This window comes from Tubulanus polymorphus, chromosome 3 (genome assembly GCF_964204645.1).
Source record: "Tubulanus polymorphus chromosome 3, tnTubPoly1.2, whole genome shotgun sequence".
In the NCBI taxonomy this organism is placed as follows: Eukaryota; Metazoa; Nemertea; class Palaeonemertea; order Tubulaniformes; family Tubulanidae; genus Tubulanus; species Tubulanus polymorphus.
In genome coordinates, this window is record NC_134027.1 from 904,694 (window position 1) to 924,853 (window position 20,160).

At 38.6% G+C, this 20,160-nt stretch overlaps 1 protein-coding gene across 1 annotated transcript in view; it reads right to left on the reverse strand.

The window, feature by feature from the left end:
* LOC141901116 (uncharacterized) overlaps window positions 1–19,654 on the reverse strand; it is a 35,531-nt gene extending 15,877 nt beyond the window's left edge. Inside the window, exons 1-18 of the mRNA XM_074788203.1 lie at window positions 19,483–19,654; window positions 18,362–18,513; window positions 17,834–17,929; window positions 17,681–17,753; window positions 16,576–16,796; window positions 15,666–15,985; window positions 14,946–15,144; window positions 14,296–14,368; window positions 14,022–14,192; window positions 10,756–11,980; window positions 8,356–8,450; window positions 7,843–8,269; window positions 7,441–7,589; window positions 6,278–7,365; window positions 6,102–6,205; window positions 5,652–5,792; window positions 5,150–5,306; window positions 4,813–4,897 (exon numbers count right to left, since the gene is read on the reverse strand). Of these exons, the coding sequence (XP_074644304.1) occupies window positions 4,813–4,897; window positions 5,150–5,306; window positions 5,652–5,792; window positions 6,102–6,205; window positions 6,278–7,365; window positions 7,441–7,589; window positions 7,843–8,269; window positions 8,356–8,450; window positions 10,756–11,980; window positions 14,022–14,192; window positions 14,296–14,368; window positions 14,946–15,144; window positions 15,666–15,985; window positions 16,576–16,796; window positions 17,681–17,753; window positions 17,834–17,929; window positions 18,362–18,513; window positions 19,483–19,654 (4,948 nt within the window). The remainder of the gene's footprint in view (window positions 1–4,812; window positions 4,898–5,149; window positions 5,307–5,651; window positions 5,793–6,101; window positions 6,206–6,277; window positions 7,366–7,440; window positions 7,590–7,842; window positions 8,270–8,355; window positions 8,451–10,755; window positions 11,981–14,021; window positions 14,193–14,295; window positions 14,369–14,945; window positions 15,145–15,665; window positions 15,986–16,575; window positions 16,797–17,680; window positions 17,754–17,833; window positions 17,930–18,361; window positions 18,514–19,482) is intronic.
* Window positions 19,655–20,160: the final 506 nt, after the last annotated feature.

Genomic DNA, 20,160 nt, shown 5'->3' on the forward strand with positions numbered 1-20,160 from the left:
TTCAAATCTTCTGACAGTTTTAGATGTTTTTACTGACCACATTGACTATCCATTACAATACAAAACCTGATACTTAGAGAATTGGCACAAGTTAAACTTGCCGTGACCAGTCATTTATGCCTTATTGACTTTCAATAGGTATGAATGGTACAATTGAAAAGTGAGGTCCGTGGAAATCAGAAGCTATTCTGTTAAGCCACAATACTCAGCCACAATAAGTGTCTAACCTTCAATTTGAAATCAAAAAGTCGTAGAAAAAATCATTTTTCTAAATAAATCTTCTTAAAAAATCTTATCATGAAACAAACACTGGATAAAGTTTGGTATAGTTTTCGTAGGACAGGCTGGTTGTGTACGCAACTTTAACGATGAGAAATTAATGATTTATTGTTAGTAAGAATCAGGCATGAAAAGTTACTACGCAGCAATTAGCTAGGAATATTTTAACCGAAAAATTTGGCCAATAATTCAATAAATGTTTCTCATGCAACCAATTCCCATTTCAATAACAAATCGTTATTTTATCCATACTGATATTTTGTTGTAAACATTTCATATTTTGTGTTAGTAAATCTAATATAACATTTAGGGGTCAGTTTTATACATAAATTCATTGACAATAAGATATCCATTTTCTAAAACAAATTAAACCAAAAAATTCAGATAGATTTCGTGAAAATATTGAATCACTTCATGAAACTTTCATCAAATGTTTGATGCCTGACTTTATGGAGAATCATTTTACAATATTTTAACATTTTGAAAGTTTTCTGATTTACCACAAAACAATCTGGGGCCGGTTTCATAGATTTTCAAAGATTAATAGTACACTGACACACAGGGTCTGCGATTGAGCGGAGTCCACAGTTCTGAGTTAGATTCAACTCTGAAGTTAAAATGAGTTCATTTCTAATTATGTCGCAGTTGAAAATAAAATCTATTAGTCGAACTGGGTCCTGGACTACAGTTCAATCTGGTCAATAATAAAACCAGACCCTGGTCAAATTTCAAATTTTCATATTCTTAATTTCAAATTATTATATATTCTTTTTGAACGGTAACCACCAATATCGCTTCTTAAGGCAAAACGGTAAACAATCAAAATTAAATTTTATTGAAAGAAATATAAAACTGACCCCACGTGACCTTGAAAATATTGATTTTTTACCTTGTATAGAATTTTATTGCGTCAATTTTTTTTTTCAAGATCCTATAAAACTGCTTTAAAGCGGGAAGACAATTTCTCGACGAAAGAATATCAGAAATTAGATAAATTGAATATTCACGCAACAAAAGAGCCAAAATAAATATTGCAATCGGTTAAAACTGTGGTATCCAAATTCAGCGGTTGAACTTCGGCATAAACCAGAGACCAGCAGTGAGTCCACTCACTAAAATAGGGACTCTCGGCTCTCAGCTCATGAAGAGAACATATTTCACCTATTTGTGTCCAATAGATTTGATTCAGCTTTAGGTTTTTCTCTCCATAAATATGAGAAATATTTTTTCGAAATCTTGACCACTCGTATCAAAATGGTGACAAAGGGTTTAATTACTAATTCAGGGATAGATATGCCGATATCTAGGGATAGGCATAGTAATTTTAGGGGTAGGTTTAGACGGATATACAATGATTCTATGAAGACTTATTTATTTACATTGATGATAATATATTTCATCTATTAAGTTGTAATTATTGAGACTGTAACAAACAAAGTGTAATAATCACTATAATATTTATATAATATTAACAATTCATTGAACATTGTTTTCAATATTGACAAACAAATATTTCGATGATTTCAACAACCTTTTCAGATCATTCTATATTTCAGCATCGATCATTGCAAAATTGTGCAACGTTTAGAAATTACAGAACAGAAATTGAATAAGATGCTGAACACCAGTTTTACACTAATACACTAAACCATTGATATAAAACTCAACCTATCAACCTATCCGCCCCCTAGTGTTAAAATTATCAAATTCGAATTACACGTCCAACTGTACATGAATGAAATCTTAAAGAACCAAAGAAACTGCAAGGGATAAATGTATGATACAAGCTCCACACACGCACGCACGCGCACACGCACACGCACACAACACACGCGCACACGCACGCGCACACGCACACGCGCACGCACACAACACACGCGCACACGCACACACACATGCAGACACAAGCAATAAGCAACGTTTGATGTATATGAACATTGAGACAAGCTATACATGTCGATTAAACAAAAATATTGCGTGAAACCTACAGATAGGTGGCGCTAGGTAACGTGAACATAATATACAGAAAAAATAAAACAGATAAACCGTGATCTATTTACAAATCATGGCAGATGCAGCCTACATGTGCACTATAAGTGATGACATCATCGAATAAGAGAATTGATGACATAACTACACAAGAAATGATTACGTCACACGCGACAAATCTCTACACAAAAAGTGATGATGATCAGAGTACAAAAATAAACGACAATCACAGACGAAATCATGACATCATTTAATACTGCATCAGCGGTGATGTCATTACGCGAAAAATGATGATATCATCACGTGAAATCACACAAAAAGCGATGACATCATGAAAATGAAAAGTGATGACATCGTTTAACAAAACGCAATAGCAGAACTTTTTGAAAAGTGATCACATGACTTTACGAAAGGTAATGAGATCAGCAGAGAAAAGGCGACCAAGAAATCAAATTGTGGTCATTTGTCCGTTTAAAGCGTCAATATGAATCGGGCATCATTCAAAACAACGTCAGCTCATACAACGATACCAACATCATAAAAATACAACATAATGCTATTATTAGTACTAATGTAGCCCTAAACTGACACAAGTGCACACCTACTAACTACAATATATATATATATATATATACAAACACATTACAACACATTGATATCATATAGGGGTGGACAGTGGTTATAGGGAATATTCAACCCACATACCTCTTTTGGTACTAACTAAACATCCTAATTTGGGAGAGACACCTGAAAGTCATGACGGAATGACAATTTCCGGTTAAATTGTTACTGATTATGGTCAACGCGATTTGACTGGTTTTTCGTGATACCCAGAACCTGGTTCTTACAGGTGTCAGTTAAATAAGATTCTAAAGTTAAAATATTGAAAATGAACAAATTCTATATCAAAAGGTAAAGTCTTATAAAAACCAACACCTAAAGAACTCGGTATAAAACATGTCAAACACATTGAAGATATAGACCTAACACCACAGATCAGCAGGATTCAATATCTGATATTTTCAGAGTGATAATCAGTGAGAGGTAAGAAAGATAATAATAAGTTAAAGTATCATGCATTTTGGAATTGATGTCAAGAAAACCCTTCAACATTAAACACCTTCAAAAACTAATGATTGTTGTGAACTCAGTTCAACAGTTGTGGATCCGTATAAAATCAATTCAATATCATCAGATATCTATCATTTTCGTTAATCTCTCATCGAGAATAATGGTTAAGTTTTATTTTAAAATCAAACCCACACAACTGTAAAACTGGATCCAAGGATGAAAAAGCAAATTTCTATTCAAACGCATCAGAAACATTGTGGGCTGATAAAACTAAACAACACCCTCAGATACTTTTTAAAAGTCTACAACAGTTCCTACAAGATCCACATCTACAGATGCGCGTTATAGGATAACCCCAGAACGGTGGAACTGATTCCTAACTGCTGACGAATATGAATCAGTTGAAGCCACCTAAATGATGGTTGATTCCTTTTAGTAGATTCTGATTAAAAACGAATGTTCTATTAGGCTGGGCATTTGAAGCGGAGGCTTCAGGAGAATCAGGTGGAAGTAAAGGTCCATAAACTGTTGATCGATTTGTAAAACATTGAGGATCAAAACTAGCTGAAGTTTGAGGAGAGGCAGGAGAATCAGGTGCAAGTAAAGGGCCATAAATTGTTGACGAATCGAAACATTTTGAAAAAGATCTAGGTGGTTTAGCGGAGGGGTGCGGTTGTGGAATTAGGGGAAGTAAAGGACCGTTAACTGACAATGGATTGAAACTTCTCACAACTGAATTGGACACAGTTTTATCTCTATTACTATCATTATCCTTATAAATATCATTGCTGTTAAAATCTGTTCTTTTATGATAAAAGTCATCATCGGGATAAACAGATCCAACTCGTTCGGGCGGTAGGGTAGTTTTACTAGATTTTATTGTAACTGGTCGCTTGGTAACCAGATTGCGGTCACTTTGGATATGCTCAACTATGATTTTTCTTGTGTCTTTTGTTTTGGTTTCTCTGTTAGTCGGGTTAATAGTTGGTCCAATTATCGGTTTAATGGTGGGTTTTTTGGATTGTCCAATTATTGGTTTATTGCATGGTCCGATGATCACTTTATTGGGTGGTCCAACGATCACTTTATTGGGTGGTCCAATGATCACTTTATTGGGTGGTCCAATGACCACTTTATTGGGTGATCCAATGATCACTTCATTGGGTGGTCCAATGATCACTTTATTGGGTGGTCCAATGATCGGTTTATAGGGTGGTCCAATGGTAGGTTTAGTAGAAGGTGCAATGGTGGTTTTATTGGAGGGTTTTTTGGAAGGTCCAATGGTTGGTTTTTTGAAGGGTCCAATGGAGGGTTTTCTGCTAGGTTTAGTATTGGATTTACCATTGTGCTGACTAGTTGGCTTACTGGAACAACTAGTTCTGGATCTATTGCGTGTTTTATCAGAATTTGCCTCCCTTTTATTATTCTTATCATTATTCTTACTTTTTTTTCCATGCATATTCTTATTATTACCTGATGTAACACTATTAGCTGATGATTCTGGAAGCTCATCGGTGGCATCAGCGCTGTTAGCTGCTGCACCTTTATTGATCTCATCCTACAAAATAAAATCATCTAAAATCACACAAGGAAGAGTGGTTTAAACCATCACACACAGCCCCAAGGGTTCATGATAGCCCCAAAGGTTCCTTACAGCCCCACTGGTTTACGACAGCCCCACAAGACTAGACTGCCCCACGGGTCCCTTACAGCCCCAAGGGTTCATGATAGCCCAAAGGGTTAATGACAGCCCCAAAGGTTGGGTCCCTTACAGCCCAACCAGTCGTTCATGCTGGTTCTATATATTCACCTCTAATTCCATGTTTATTTTTGATTCTTCCTCGACGAAAGAATCGAAAAGTTTCCCTTTCTTTTTGCGATCCTCGAAGTCGTCGGGTTTCTGTTCAAGAATTTCATCGGCTACGATTTCATCGGGGAGAGGGTTATCAACGAGATCTCGTAGAGTACTGAAACAAACACATCACTTTATTATTACACCTTCAACAAGTTGGTCCAATCCAGCATCAAAGTGGGATATTCCTCAACCTGGGTCTCGTTTTATAGACTGAGTATCAAAGTTATCTCTCAGGTTTGAAAGTTGGGCCCAGTTTTATGGACTTAATATCAAATTTATCCCTCGGGATAAATCCTTTGCCTGGGCCCGGTTTTATAGACCGGGTATCAAAGTTATCCCTTGAAATAAATCGCTCGCCTGGACCTGGTTTTATAAACTAGGTATCAAAGTAGTAATTCTTCAGGTTTAAATTCGGGGCCCAGTTTTATGTTCAGAGGTAACGATTATTTTTTTGTACCTTCTGCAGAATTTATAAGCTTTAAATCGTGGTTTCCCGGGAACAACTTTCTGACTTTTAGTTTGAATACGTTTTCTGCGTTCCAATTGAGCTTCAGTTGTCATCCAATCTTCTTTATCTTCTAACAAATGCTTTAAATCCCTGCAACAAATAAACACATATTCATTTATTCAGCATTTGTTTTTCTTAAATCTTGAAACCCGGATTGACCCAGTTATTTGATTATTACTACTTAGTGTCCCTTATAAACCCACCACACCAGCCTGGATGGAAAAAGAGGATTTGATTTTGAAATCAGAAATCAAAATAGATATAGTTGCGTGGTCGGCAGTTGTAATCTACAGAATTTAAGATCGAAATAATGATTAGAAATGTTGGTTCTGATTCATTCAAATAATCAATAATCTCCCAGATGTGTTGTTGGTGCGTTAGTATTGAAGTAATAATTACCGATATTCCTCGTAAGGAGTTCTGATTCTCGTGTCTTTATGTTTCGGTCTCTCATAAGGTTGATAACGATGTGTATGACGATCTGATTCAACTTTCCTCGAAACCTGTCAAAAAAACACGATAACCATCAAAATAACAATGACTCCACGTCGAGATGGTTGCCGATGGATACGTACCGTTATTGTTGATTTCGGTATTTTATACGGCGCTGGTTTCGACGGTGTACTCGTATTCCGTGGCAACAATGACGCTTTGTTTTTCTCGACAGGATTGTCGTAACTTTGACAAATCGCCATGGCGATATCGTCGTCACTTTCCATTCCAATAGGTGGCACTTCTTTCACATCTTTGTTCTTTTCAGTTTTAATTTTGACGGGGAATGATTTTTTGAACGATTTTATATTTTCGCTGTCTTCTGATTTCGATATTTTCTCGTATATAATTTCTATAGAACTATCGAGATCAACAGCAGGTTCGATAATCTCCACTTCAGAATCAACTTCATCCGTAGATGAAACAATCACCGTGGCAACCTCAGATGATGACTCAGTTACCGCAGCAACAGCTGGTATAGACTCAGTAGCCATAGCAACAGATGTTGATGAAGTCGCCGCAGATTCCCCAGATGTTGATGCAGTTGTTACAGCTACATCTGATGTCGATACGGTTGTCATAGTAACCTCTGACGTAGATACGGTTGTCATAGTGATCTCAGGTGTTGATTCAACTGTCGTAGCGATCTCAGGTATTGATTCAGTTACCGTAGCGACCTCAGTTGCGGATGATATAGTTGTCGCGTGGATTGCCAGTTGCTCTGTATTAGTGTTTAGTTTAGTCGTTGAATCTTGTCGAATGGTTTCATTAATCTCTTCATTATCAGATGTATTTGTAATTGTTTCATCAGTTTTCGATATCGCGACAAAATTTCGATTTCCAACTGATTTTTTGAGTTCGTGTTCGACAGAGTTTTCACCGTTAGATGATTTCACAGTTGTGTTGTTTGCTAGTTTACGAGGAGAGTCGAGTCTGTTTATTATAACTCGTCTCGTATCCGACCGATTCATCAACTCTTTAGCGTCTTTCCGATGAATGACGGCTTTCTCCCACTTACCGCAGAACGTCAGGTTCGCCCAGGCTGTCGCGGCCGTCGTCGTTGCTAGGAGATCTGATTGTTTCATCGGTAAACTCGTGATCGATTGTTGTTTGAGAACGTCGGCGAAATTATCAAGCATATTTCCCGGAAACAGATCTAACGACTTCGACGCTGAAACAAAATTTGAATTCGTCAAATATTTTATCTCGATCGACGCGCATGGATCACGTGTAACGAGTTAGTTACCTCTATTCCTGATAGGTGGCGGTAATCTCTCTATTTTACAGCTGACTGTGCGGTATCTATGGTTACCGAGATCTTCATTGTGTAAAACGGCGCGAACACTTTCAGTAGCGCAACGTTCAAACTCACTCGGTTCAGTAGTAGCAGCATCTCTGAAATACATACAATCAATATTAAACAGTTTGACGTCAACCTCCAAAAATATTTTCATCATTTGTTACTTGATTCAAGAGTAAAATTTCAACAGATAAATGTATTAGAACTTAGTTGCACAATCATCATTAAAGATCTCAAGTTGTCTTAAATCTTACAGCTGGGTATAAGTAATTAGATTGGCTATAGAACTGAGCTATGACTGACTAGTGGGTCATGTACTCAGTTGCCGCAGTAGGAAGAGATACTCACAGCGACGCAGGAGGAGGATGAACAGCCGATAGAACTGCGTCCAATAACTGATCACTTGACGACGATGTCTCGCCGATCTGTGAATGATCTTTATGCTGATTTTCGAATGTTATTTTGACGTCGTGAAGCACGGACCCGACGTGGATCCGGTGATCCTTAAACTGCGGATACAGATCCTCGAGTCCGGATTTCTTCCAATCGAAGTCACCCGTGAAGAAGTTATATTTCGGAGCGATAGTCGTCAGGAACATGATGGAAGTTTGAGGTCGTTTGGAGTTTGGCGACTGGAGAGGCAACATGTGCATAGATACCATGTGATGAATGTTCTCTTTATTCTCACCAGGGGGCGCTGCCGCGGTTAGTGGCAGTTTTACCGGTGTAGAGTAATTCAGTTGGTCTCTTGCACGTTCTGGTTGGTTTTCATTTTCTGCAAAAACATCGAATTTAATAATCAATCAATCGATAAGTTTTACTGCATTTATCGTCGTAAATCGTGTGGTTCGTTTACCGTACCTTTAGTAACTGTTGCTGGGGAACTCTTTAAAACTTTGCTACTGTTTTCGAGTTGTGGAATTTCAGTGAGGTCTTCAGATAATTTCCTTTTGGACCTAAAACGATCAAAATTCAAATTCATAACATTTCACAGAGAAAACAAAAATACACAGCAATCAATCATACAGCTTGATTTAGAACAACAAGGGTTTTATTTCAGGCTCTAGATCTGAGTGGATACTGTACTGGACACCGCTGAGTGGATACTGTACTGGACCCCAGTGAGTGGATACTGTACTGGACCCCAGTGAGTAGAACGACTACTATGTGCTGAATGGTAACAACCCTAACCTTTAGGAATGCTAACTAAAGCCTCACAGTTGAACAGTCTACCCTAGGAGCCAGCTTCACAATTCACTCTGTTACTCTAGGTAGGGGGTCAAATTGAACTTATAGTGGAACTGTAAGAATGAATCAAGAATTGACTTTAAGCCGAGTATCCGGGGGTTGATCACATTATGCACTATCTATCTATCAAATAGTAGTGTCTACTTTGAGCGCGCTCATTACTGACCCTTAACGAACAATCTCGTCATTCAAGCAATAGACATGATCATTATAAATCAATGTACTCAAGTCAAGATGAATCAATTACCTATTCATAATTAACATAAATCCAACATTATATGCACAATAATGAAATAAGCATTAGTTACATTTACATTGTGTGTGTTAAGTGTCAGGCAGGTGTTAGTATTGAACACTCTATAGGAGTGCATGTGTGCAGTCTCTGAACTAGTCCACTAACCGTGATATAGGCTTATCGATCAATCAATAAATCATTGTGGATCTACTTCATACAATAGATAACACTTGAACAGCTGATCCAGTTTCACAGTTCTCAATTCAAATATCCAGTCTCAGAACTATAAAACTGGGTTCACGTGTACTTATACGGAGAAATTGTGATTAGTGCGAAGCCTGAAGCTAGATCACAAGTGTATTACAATCTTAAAGTTAAACTTAAGTTTTTCTCACAGCAACATTTGACATAATTTTTCTGCAAAGTGGATATTAATAGATGATGCATTTGATAGTATAAATACAGCAGCTAATAATAGACTGAGTGCACGCTGCTACTTGTACATATCAAGAAATAGTGTATGAAATATGATTAGGGGGCAGGGGTGAGGGGATCCATTTATTACGTGTTCATGCATAAGGCTGAGGGTAAGGGATCCATAAACCTCACTTCACCAAGAAAACATTGAAGATGAATAATTGAAAGAAGTAATTTTCACTCCACAATAAGACTGTGTCAGTTCAAAGTAATGCAGAATTGACGATATTTTGTGTTCGGTAACATTTTTTGCGGATGAATGCTCTTTTTAAGCATAGGCCTAACAATGTATGTGAAGTCACTCTAACGTAATAAATGGACCCACTGTAACACAAGAGTTGTATAGAACTTTGAACCATCACATACTCATGAGACGTTTATCTTAGAGTGATGTGAGAGGAGAGGGGAGAGAGGGAGAGGAGAGAGAGGAGAGAGCGAGGCGTAGGGGGTGAGTTATCGATGCAACCATTCAGTTACCTTTCGTCCCATGCGTTTATAATTTCTACGTTTTTCATTACAACTATTTTTAGTAATAAAAATTTCTGAACCTAAAAATAACGGAGTAAAAATTAGGAGAAAAAGTTTGAATACGAAAAACGAAAAAATATCCTCCAAAATGAAATCAACTTTTCAAACAAAAATTCAGAATCCAATTCGGGTCTAGTTTTTGCCGCCCTTATTCAAGTCCAACACACATGGAAGATTTCCTTAAATCTACGGCGAATGTTTAGAAAAAGAGTTGTTTAAGACATTTTTTTCGAGATTAAAAAGATGTGGGACTTCAACAAAGACGAATAGTTGCATGGTCCATATACGTTCGAGGGTCTGGTTTTTATAGACCGGGTATCAACGAGTAACAGTTCTAAATACACGCCCCCCCTCTGGCAACCAGTCTAAATAGATACCCAGTCTATAAACTAACAGATAATCATTACTACAACACAGCAGCAGAACGAGATACAAAACAAAAATGTAAGCGACCAAAAGAAAGAATGTTTAAAAATCACGATGATCGGTTAAAACATGCTGTTAATTAATCTTACATGTGCTTCTACAAGTTACTCATAAGTTGGTAACAGATACCCGGCAGATGAATAACATCGAAGTAATGAAGCTTTAATTCCGTCACCATGTCAACTATCCGCTGGTTAAAACTATGAGCAACTATTTAACACTCTATCATCACTCTTAATTCATCATTGGTTTCAGCTCATTCACAAATAATGAATACTGATTTGCCCCTAGTGAGCTGACTTATTTCCCACTAGCGCCACATATAGGATGATAATGAAACTACTAACCCGTTGTTACTGTGATACTGCTGTTGTTGTTGTTCAGTGTTGTTTGAACCAGAATGCTGCCTCTCCAGAATTAATCCGTTTTTTGGCACCGTTGTTGAACTCGTTGCTGCTGCTGTTGTTGTTGTTGTTCTATGTTTTGGTATCGTAGTCGGCACATAACTAATCTGTCGCGGTCCGACTGGCGGCCATCTTTGAGGCGTTGCCGACGACGACTGAATGGTTGTCGGGGTCGATGCGTCGTCGTCGATTCGTAAATCTTCAGCCGTTAACGGATCGAGAGATGAACTCGACGGAGGAGGCATTATTGATGTCGCCGTAGCGACGTCGTCCGACTGACAGGTGGCGCTGTTGCTACTGCTCAGTAAATTCCTAACGCTTAAACTCGGTTTTAAAACGATCATATTGTATAAATTCTCGTCTTTTGAATTCGAATCTAAACTTCCCGCAGTGGTTGCCGATGACGACGTAGAACTAGCGTAAGAGGAAGATGAAGATGATTTACCGGAGTCTATACCGCCGGTCGCCACCGGAGACGACGACTTCATCTCCACCGAACTCGACGACCGTCGCCGCGACAACCGAGGATCGCGTTTTAATTGTTTCTCGGTGAAATTGTTTTGATTAGGAATTGGAATTGGGTCGGAGCGTGATACAGCAGCAGCAGCAGGTATTGTAGGTTGTGGCTTATAAAGCGGTATAAACTCATCGTATCCACAGTAATAAACGTAACCCTGATGTCGAGCGAGTTCCGTGTTACGTTTATGTTGTATCACGGCCTCCGCGTGAAACGCTTTCAACGTCACCTCCGTTTTTAATGAACTCCGCTCGAATCCGGTCGCCGCGGTTACGAATCCGTCCTCGTAATCCGATTGTTGTCCGGATGTTGCCGGGGGTGATGAGGTACCCGGTTCGACGGCGCTGCGTACTTTCTCTAAACACTTATTAATAAGATCCAAGTTGATGCTGTCGGGTTCGGAACTCGTTTGTTTATGAGACGTGACGAGATCGGAGATCGTCTGCAGGAGCTCGTGAGCGGACGGTCTCGACGGCTGCGTCGCCGGAATCGAGTCCAGCGATACGCTCGGGTTATAGTACGTATAGTGTTCGCTAGAGGGCGCCGCGACGGCTTCGTCCATCGACATCGGGGAACCGGATTGTTCGAGATCTCGCTCCGATTCCGGAAGCCAGTAATTTTGATTTTCCAAACTGATTTGACTAGAAGAAGCTGAAACAAGAAACAAGTAGTAGTCAAACAGGAAACAAGTAGTAGTCAAACAGGAAACAAGTAGTAGTCAAACAATTAGAAACAAGTAGTAGTCTAACAGGAAACAAGTAGTAGTCTAACAGGAAACAAGTAGTAGTCAAACAGGAAACAAGTATTAGTCAAACAATTAGAAACAAGTAGTAGTCAAACAGGAAACAAGTGGTAGTGAGTTATATAAACTATTTCACATGGAGTTCTTTTTGTTGAAGTCAATAGGTAAATAGTTGAATACTCCCGGACCAATTGCCGCGTTCACTTTATTGCATCATTCCAGGTTTTCTTATGGATTGCGTTCAGGGATAAAATATTTAGATTCAGGAGAGATTTTGGTTTATCAAAAGTTTCTCACAAAATTCAAGGAGTTTTAAAGAGTTTTAGGATTTTTCAATTTAGAGAAGTTTCCATTATGAATAAAGTCGTACTGTAAGTAGACCCTGCATTTGCCGTGGGCACTGTTGGACCAATGAACAGACTCCCTAATATTTCCCTGACCCTTGACCTAAAATATCCGGAAATTATCTGAAAGTTGAAGCTGGATTTGGATTTTTTCTTGCTTATCAAGGAATCAGTGATCCTCATGTTCTGAACCTCACTAGTGTACATACAAGAATGTAAATAAACAGGCAATATGCTTAACCCTAACCCTAGCTTCTTATTGGTCAGAGCTGGTCAGATGGTATGCAAATTGTCCACATGCTTAACCCTAACCCTAGCTTCTTATTGGTCAGAGCTGGTCAGATGGTATGCAAATTGTCCACATGCTTAACCCTAACCCTAGCTTCTTATTGGTCAGAGCTGGTCAGATGGTATGCAAATTGTCCACATGCTTAACCCTAACCCTAGCTTCTTATTGGTCAGAGCTGGTCAGATGGTATGCAAATTGTCCACGTGCTTAACCCTAACCCTAGCTTCTTATTGGTCAGAGCTGGTCAGATGGTATGCAAATTGTCCACGTGCTTAACCCTAACCCTAGCTTCTTATTGGTCAGAGCTGGTCAGATGGTATGCAAATTGTCCACGTGCTTAACCCTAACCCTAGCTTCTTATTGGTCAGAGCTGGTCAGATGGTATGCAAATTGTCCACGTGCTTAACCCTAACCCTAGCTTCTTATTGGTCAGAGCTGGTCAGATGGTATGCAAATTGTCCACATGCTTAACCCTAACCCTAGCTTCTTATTGGTCAGAGCTGGTCAGATGGTGTGCAAATTGTCCACATGCTTAACCCTAACCCTAGCTTCTGATTGGTCAGAACTGATCACCTGGTATAATAGACAACAGACCACATGCTTAACCCTCACCTGATTGGCCACAGCTGGTCAGCTGATATGGTAATTGGCCACCTGCTTAACCCTAACCCTAGATTCTGATTGGTCAAGAGCTGGTCACATGGTAAAAACAAACAGACCACACTTGCAACATTGCCAAATCTGAATTAACTGATTTTTCATTCCTCCAGCTTATAAGACAAATCCTAGTTTCAGGATTGAATTAGTGAACTCCATTTACAATACATGACTTATCAGTTGATTTGATGAGATTCTAAAATCGTCTTGTCATTTGAAATAATCTCAGCAGATAAGCAGGAAACTGATTCCATAATCACTACAGGAACGGTTTATCCAATCTCAACACCGTACTTCATCGGTACCGTATAAACTAAAGGGCATGAATGACGTAAAGAGTAGTTACTGAGACTGTGAACTTCTTTTCTCTGCTGGTAAACAGAAGCAGCTCTTGTTGTTGGCATTAAACCACAACTGTTGCCCCAGATGCTTGCATGATTTATTTTGGGGTCCCGTAATTGTTTTCAACCAACTAAATAGCAGATAGCTATCAACAAGGGTAATTTCTAAATACAATTTCCTGCTACAGTTCGACACTTATAAATAATTTGTCAAATACAAGATTAAGAAATCATAAAATTCTATATTTTTGAAGTGTTTTGTAATCGGGACATTTGGGAACTCAGCAATAATCCGTAAAATAAATCGAGATATATTTACCTGCTAGTACTGGAGTAGATGGAGCAGTTGGAGAGACAGGATTGTTTCCTCCAGCACGCCATCCGGAATACATCCCTCCGGCGGAATATTTCCCAGATCCGACTCGAGGCTTCTTCGATACAAATACGCAATGAAGAATTGATAGAGACGATTTCTTATTGATCGGGATCCCTTAAAATAATATCAACACAAAATCATTAATTACCACACAATCTTATTCTATTCATGGTTTAAAAAGTATCGATTTTATCGAAGTGAATGAATTTAAACTTACCTAATTTGAGGGTTAATTCACCATCTGGTAAAAGTAATACATCCACATCATCGATGAGTTTCTGTATGATCACCTGTACATGTGCATAGAAATAACACTCATCACAATTCATAATTAATCAATATCTATTCATTTCAAACTAAAACAACAAATACTGAGTTTCATACGAACTACAACACTGAGCAGTTACTGACTACGTTTATTCCTATCAGGCTACACTTGAGGCTACACAATTACTCTGAGTAAAGAATGGCCATAAGCAACGTTTGAGCAACTGAACCCAGCCCTCTATAAAGCTAGGGTACCTTAAATTGCTGCAGGGATGCTACTGATCCAAACCCTTTTAAGCTAGGGTACCCCGAATTGCTGCAAGGATACTACTGATCCAAGCCCTTTTAAGCTAGGGTACCCCGAATTACTGCAGGGATATTACTGAACCCAGCCCTCCAAAGCTAGGGTACCCCGAATTGCTGCAAGGATACTACCGAACCCAGCCCTCTAAAGCTAGGGTACCCAAAATTGCTGCAGGGATATTACTGAACCCAGCCCTCTAAAGCTAGGGTACCCAGAATTGCTGCAAGGATACTACCGAACCCAGCCCTCCAAAGCTAGGGTACCCCGAATTGCTGCAGGGATACTACCGAACTTACTCGATTTGCAAATTTGAGATGAGTAACTAGAGTTGATAGTTTACTAGTGCTGCCTTTCTGTTCACGGAGCTCACAGTAATTATAGTACCAGCCGTAATGACAGGTCTCCTGTACTTTACTGATACCGGTAACGCCATCTAGGTAACGTTTCTCAGCGGCTAACGATCCGACTTTCATACGCATTACTATATCACCGATACTACAATTAAACAATCGGTCACATAAATACTGCAGTAAAAATTCACTTTTATCAATTACCCATCGGTTAACTTTAAAACCAACTTTTGTGTAACTGGCCCAGAATTTTCTGAACACTTCGACTAATACAGTAAATTCTCTCTATAGTGAAAACCTCCCATAATAAACACTTTTTTATCCAATCGGGAGCCGACACAAATTTTCTAGTTCATTTTCAATTAAGTGAATATCGTTTAAAAGTGAACCGCATATATTAAATGTAAACCGTATCACAAAGGACTCCATGTCGATGCTGCAACCAAATTTCATCTATATATGATAACTCTGTACCGCATTTATTTTTGTATTTGAATGTATTTGTAATTGTTCAGTGCAAATTGTCTTAGCGAACAATAAATGAAATGATGATTCATGAGTGAACACTTTTTTTTACAGTGAATCTTTTGCCAGGAACCAAAAGTGTTCACAGTGAGAGGTTTTACTGTGTATAAAGTGAAGCAGCAGAGATTGAAGAATACTTACATTTTACCGGGTTTAACTCCTGTACTATACGACACCAGATCAACATCCCACGAATATTTACCGGAATTCGTTCGTATTTTTCCGGACCAAACGACGAAATAATTCACATCGGGAACAATAGGTTTAGAGTCCGGGTTGCTGCGTACGGCGTGACCCGGTCGCGGCTGTTTACTGCCAGACGATTTCAGTTTCATATTTTTCGACGTTTTTGAAGTCGCCTCTTTTTTACTCGTGTATTGAAATTGTAAAATGGCGTACGGTAGAATTTGTCGCGGTTTTTCGTCGGTGTCTAAATCTTCGTTGTATTCGTAAATATAAATCTACAACAAACATAAAACATACAAAATTCAACTTAAAATGTCTGCATATCAGTGGGACTGAATTTTTGCTCAGGGACAAATAACTAATTCTAACGACCTTCATTAATTCAACACCTATCACAAAACAGCTCATTCTTTCTCTAAAATGTATCTAAATAGGCCTAATTAGTTGTAATTAACTCGGCTTGAAGTAAAGCTTAGAATTTAGCACTTGTAATTTAGTAAGCCTTGTATATAATTCACTTGACCAATTTCACCAGATGAGGGGATGATCCCCCCCAAAAAAAGAATTTGTGGCCTTTAACTGTTATTCATTTGAAAATGCGGTTTTATTGTTATCACTTCTATCAAAAATATATATTTTTGCTTCTACGGATATTTGGATACATGAACTCTCTAACCGGGTCAAATAAAATTCAAACTGGGATTCATGAAGAAATCAAACGAATTCAGAGTTTAGAGGGTTAAAACGAAGCTGTGCTATCAGTTTATATAACAACCATACATCTCTAAACAATCCATTCAATATACTGAATTATTATAAAACACACACAGAGCTGATTAAATATCGGGGAATTGAGTGACATTACCTGAGACAAATCAAACTGTTGTTTTAACGACATTTGTTCGGTTTGAGGCGTCGTTTTAGAGATGTGACAATCGAAGTTTGGAGTCGGTTCTAATTCACTGCTACCGTCCGTCATAGATTTCGTTTTTCCTTTTATGATTTTGAAAATAACGACGCAAGCTTTGTGTCCATCAACGAGGGCAGTAGGTTTGAGAATATCGGCATGACGACATAAACAAACAGCTGAAATAAAACACGCGCAGCTCTTATAAACACCTGCTCTCAACTCGTATCCACTTGACTCACGGGGTTCATATATTGTTTAATGTATAAAACCACTCAGGAGTATGTCAATGGAAATGAATGACTCAACTTAACTGCAGTAAGAGACAGAGTCTACTGTATCTCACTAACTCTTACTCTGTATTTGACACCAAGTCGGGATAGAATTTTTCCGGTCTCAACTTTACCGCAGTAAGAGACAGAGTCTACTGTATCTCATAAATTCAGAATTGACACCAACTCGCGGTAGAATTTTACCGGTCTCAACTTTACCGCAGTAAGAGACAGAGTCTACTGTATCTCATAAACTCAGTATTTGACACAAAATCGGGGTAGAATTTTACCGGTCTCAACTTTACCGCAGTAAGAGACAGAGTCTACTGTATTTCACAAACTCAGTATTTGACACCAACTATGGGTAGAATTTTACCGGTCTCAACTTTACCGCAGTAAGAGACAGAGTCTACTGTATTTCACAAACTCAGTATTTGACACCAACTATGGGTAGAATTTTACCGGTCTCAACTTTACCGCAGTAAGAGACAGAGTCTACTGTATTTCACAAACTCAGTATTTGACACCAACTATGGGTAGAATTTTACCGGTCTCAACTTTACTGCAGTAAGAGACAGAGTCTACTGTATCTCACAAACTCAGTATTTGACACCAACTCGCGGTAGAATTTCACCGGTCTGAACTTTACCGCAGTAAGAGACAGAGTCTACTGTATCTCACAAACTCAGAATTGACACCAACTCTGGTTAGAATTTTACCAATTTTAATTCTACCGAAGAATACAAATGAATTCTACTCTTATTCATTTTTCTTATGAAAATTAAACTCACCCATTTTTGGATTTCCGAGGCAAGAGAATTCACAGTTTCCAACTGAAGTTCCTTCTGAGCACAACTTTTTAGCCTGGAACACAAAAACCAGTTAATAACAAGTGAATATGATATATCATAGCGATATTCATTAAATCACGTTTAATTACTTACTGCATCGAGATCTTTAGTGTATAGAAAAGCGTAACTATCGGTGATTTCTTTCTCTGAATATCCGGCAGTTCGCATGTGTTTCCTTCTCTCCAAATACTGTTTAGAAAAAAATAAAGTTATTTCAATTTTTCAACTCTGTTCTAAAAACTCTGGTCGAATGAGAGGGATTAGAATCTGGTTTATAATCCAGACTCCGCAGTCAACTGCGGCATGCGAGGATTCCACTAGTGGCAAGCGGAATCCACTAGGTGTCGCTTGTGTGATTTGGACAGCGACGTCGCATTTTTTCGCAGATTCGATTAAAATCTATCCACAATTTCTCAAATTCTATGAATGATTAATAAGAATGAAATCACTCAAAATCGATGTGATTTTAATTTAAAATCTAGCGACAAAATTTGCTGCTTGAAATTTAGATAAAATTTGATCGAAAAATTTAACAAATTGTGATTGAATCGACCTTTTGTTTTGTACACCATCGATAGCTGATTGGAACAGGTGGAGTCCTAATCCTCATTTTTAACTTACCCGCGTCGTAAGGTCATCGTTATGAATGAGGAAAGCGTCCGTAAATTGAAACGCGGAATCAGCCGTAATCGGGTTGTGAAAACTCTGAGTTACCAACGGTAAAACATCGTTTAAATATTGACGACTTTCTAAACCAACTTTCTCCAATAATTCTATAAAATAACGATATAAGTCAATACTTCAAACCGGCTGAGTTTATGATCTTACTACAGACATCGAGTCCAGGGATGAGAACTCGGCCGGGTAAACTACAAAATCTCTTTGGGCTGTGTTTAATTTTGAATCATTGTTTGTACAATACAGAACTAAGATGCAAGTAGGCCTATTAATACCCGAACAAACTCCCAGAAGAGGACTCGAGCTACAACCAGCCTCTCAGTCAAACCCATCTCCACGACCAACATCACTGCACCAACCCGAGTACCAGCAGAATGTAATCAGCCTGTTTGTTGACTGAGGCTGGTTGTTACCAGGATGATGATGATGATGATGATGATGATTATTAGATTGGTCCTGGAATCCCTTCACCCAGTCCTGGCAGTGGCAGTCTCCACAGTGTATCTCCGTCGCTCTACGATCCTAGTGTAACCAACCACCCAGACACGTTCATTCAAATTCGCGTGACTTTTGCCGACACAACTACTGTCGGCATTTTTGCCTGTGTTCAAACTGCGATATCTCAGCAAATAAACAACCGATTTTGATAAATAAACTATCTATACTAACCTTATGACGTTTTGTGTTTGTTCATTATATTTGTTTGAGGATAAAACCGATTTTAGCACGATTAAATTTAAGATACAAATCGGTTTAGTGAAACTGGATTGCTAGTGGTTTAAAGTCACAGTGATTTAAGAGTATTGAGAAAATGTCGTTCGCATCTTAGTGTCTGCTGTACATCAGACACTAAGGTTCTTGGTGAAGGAATCCCTGGATTGAACATTTATTTGTACCCCCTTTGAGCCTTGTGATGAACCGCATCATTACAACACGCATCATTTCATGCTCAACTTATGATTTGAAATAAAATGTGGGTACCAAAATGTGAAATAATCATACAAAGAGCAACCGTCAGATTATGGGTACTGATCTGTTGTATCGGATGAATCTATGTTTTTTACCTTTACGAGATTTTTTCCTTTTCGGGATCGTGAACTTTTTCAATGAATCCACATCAATGATAGTAGCATCCTCCAACTCGTGAGTACTGCTCTCAGCCATTCCTCTATCATCACGACCTCCAGCCGGAATACTGTCAGCTATATCCCGCACCTCTCTCGTCCTGTTCGACATTTTAAATGACGTTTTTTAATCACATTTTCTCTTGATTTTTCGCTAAGACTGCGGACACATTCGCCATGTTTAACTCTAAACCATTCACAGTTCGGTTTACAAACCAGCCGCTGGCCGACTCAGTTCTATAAAAGCCACGCTGATTGGCTGATCTTGAACTGATCGCTTACTCGCTTGCCAGTAGTTGAATTTGTGAGCTCGCGTGCCAGGGGTAGGAATCCAGATTATCTATGATATGTGATGTATGATGTGGGAATTCCTAAAATTGTTGTATTCTGTAAACAGTATTGATATCTATCTATAGTTGTTATTTCATGGTTCTGGTCTCTTTAATTCTCTTTAACCCGAGAGTTTGTAAGCTTATAGTTCAGATGTTCATATCATAGAACTCAGAATAGTTCAGTGTTATTAGATTTAGACGGGTTCCGCCACGATTCCCTCCTGTTAAATGGAATATACATCAGGCTACTTTAGATAATTGCGCTCGGACAAATAATTTCTGTGAA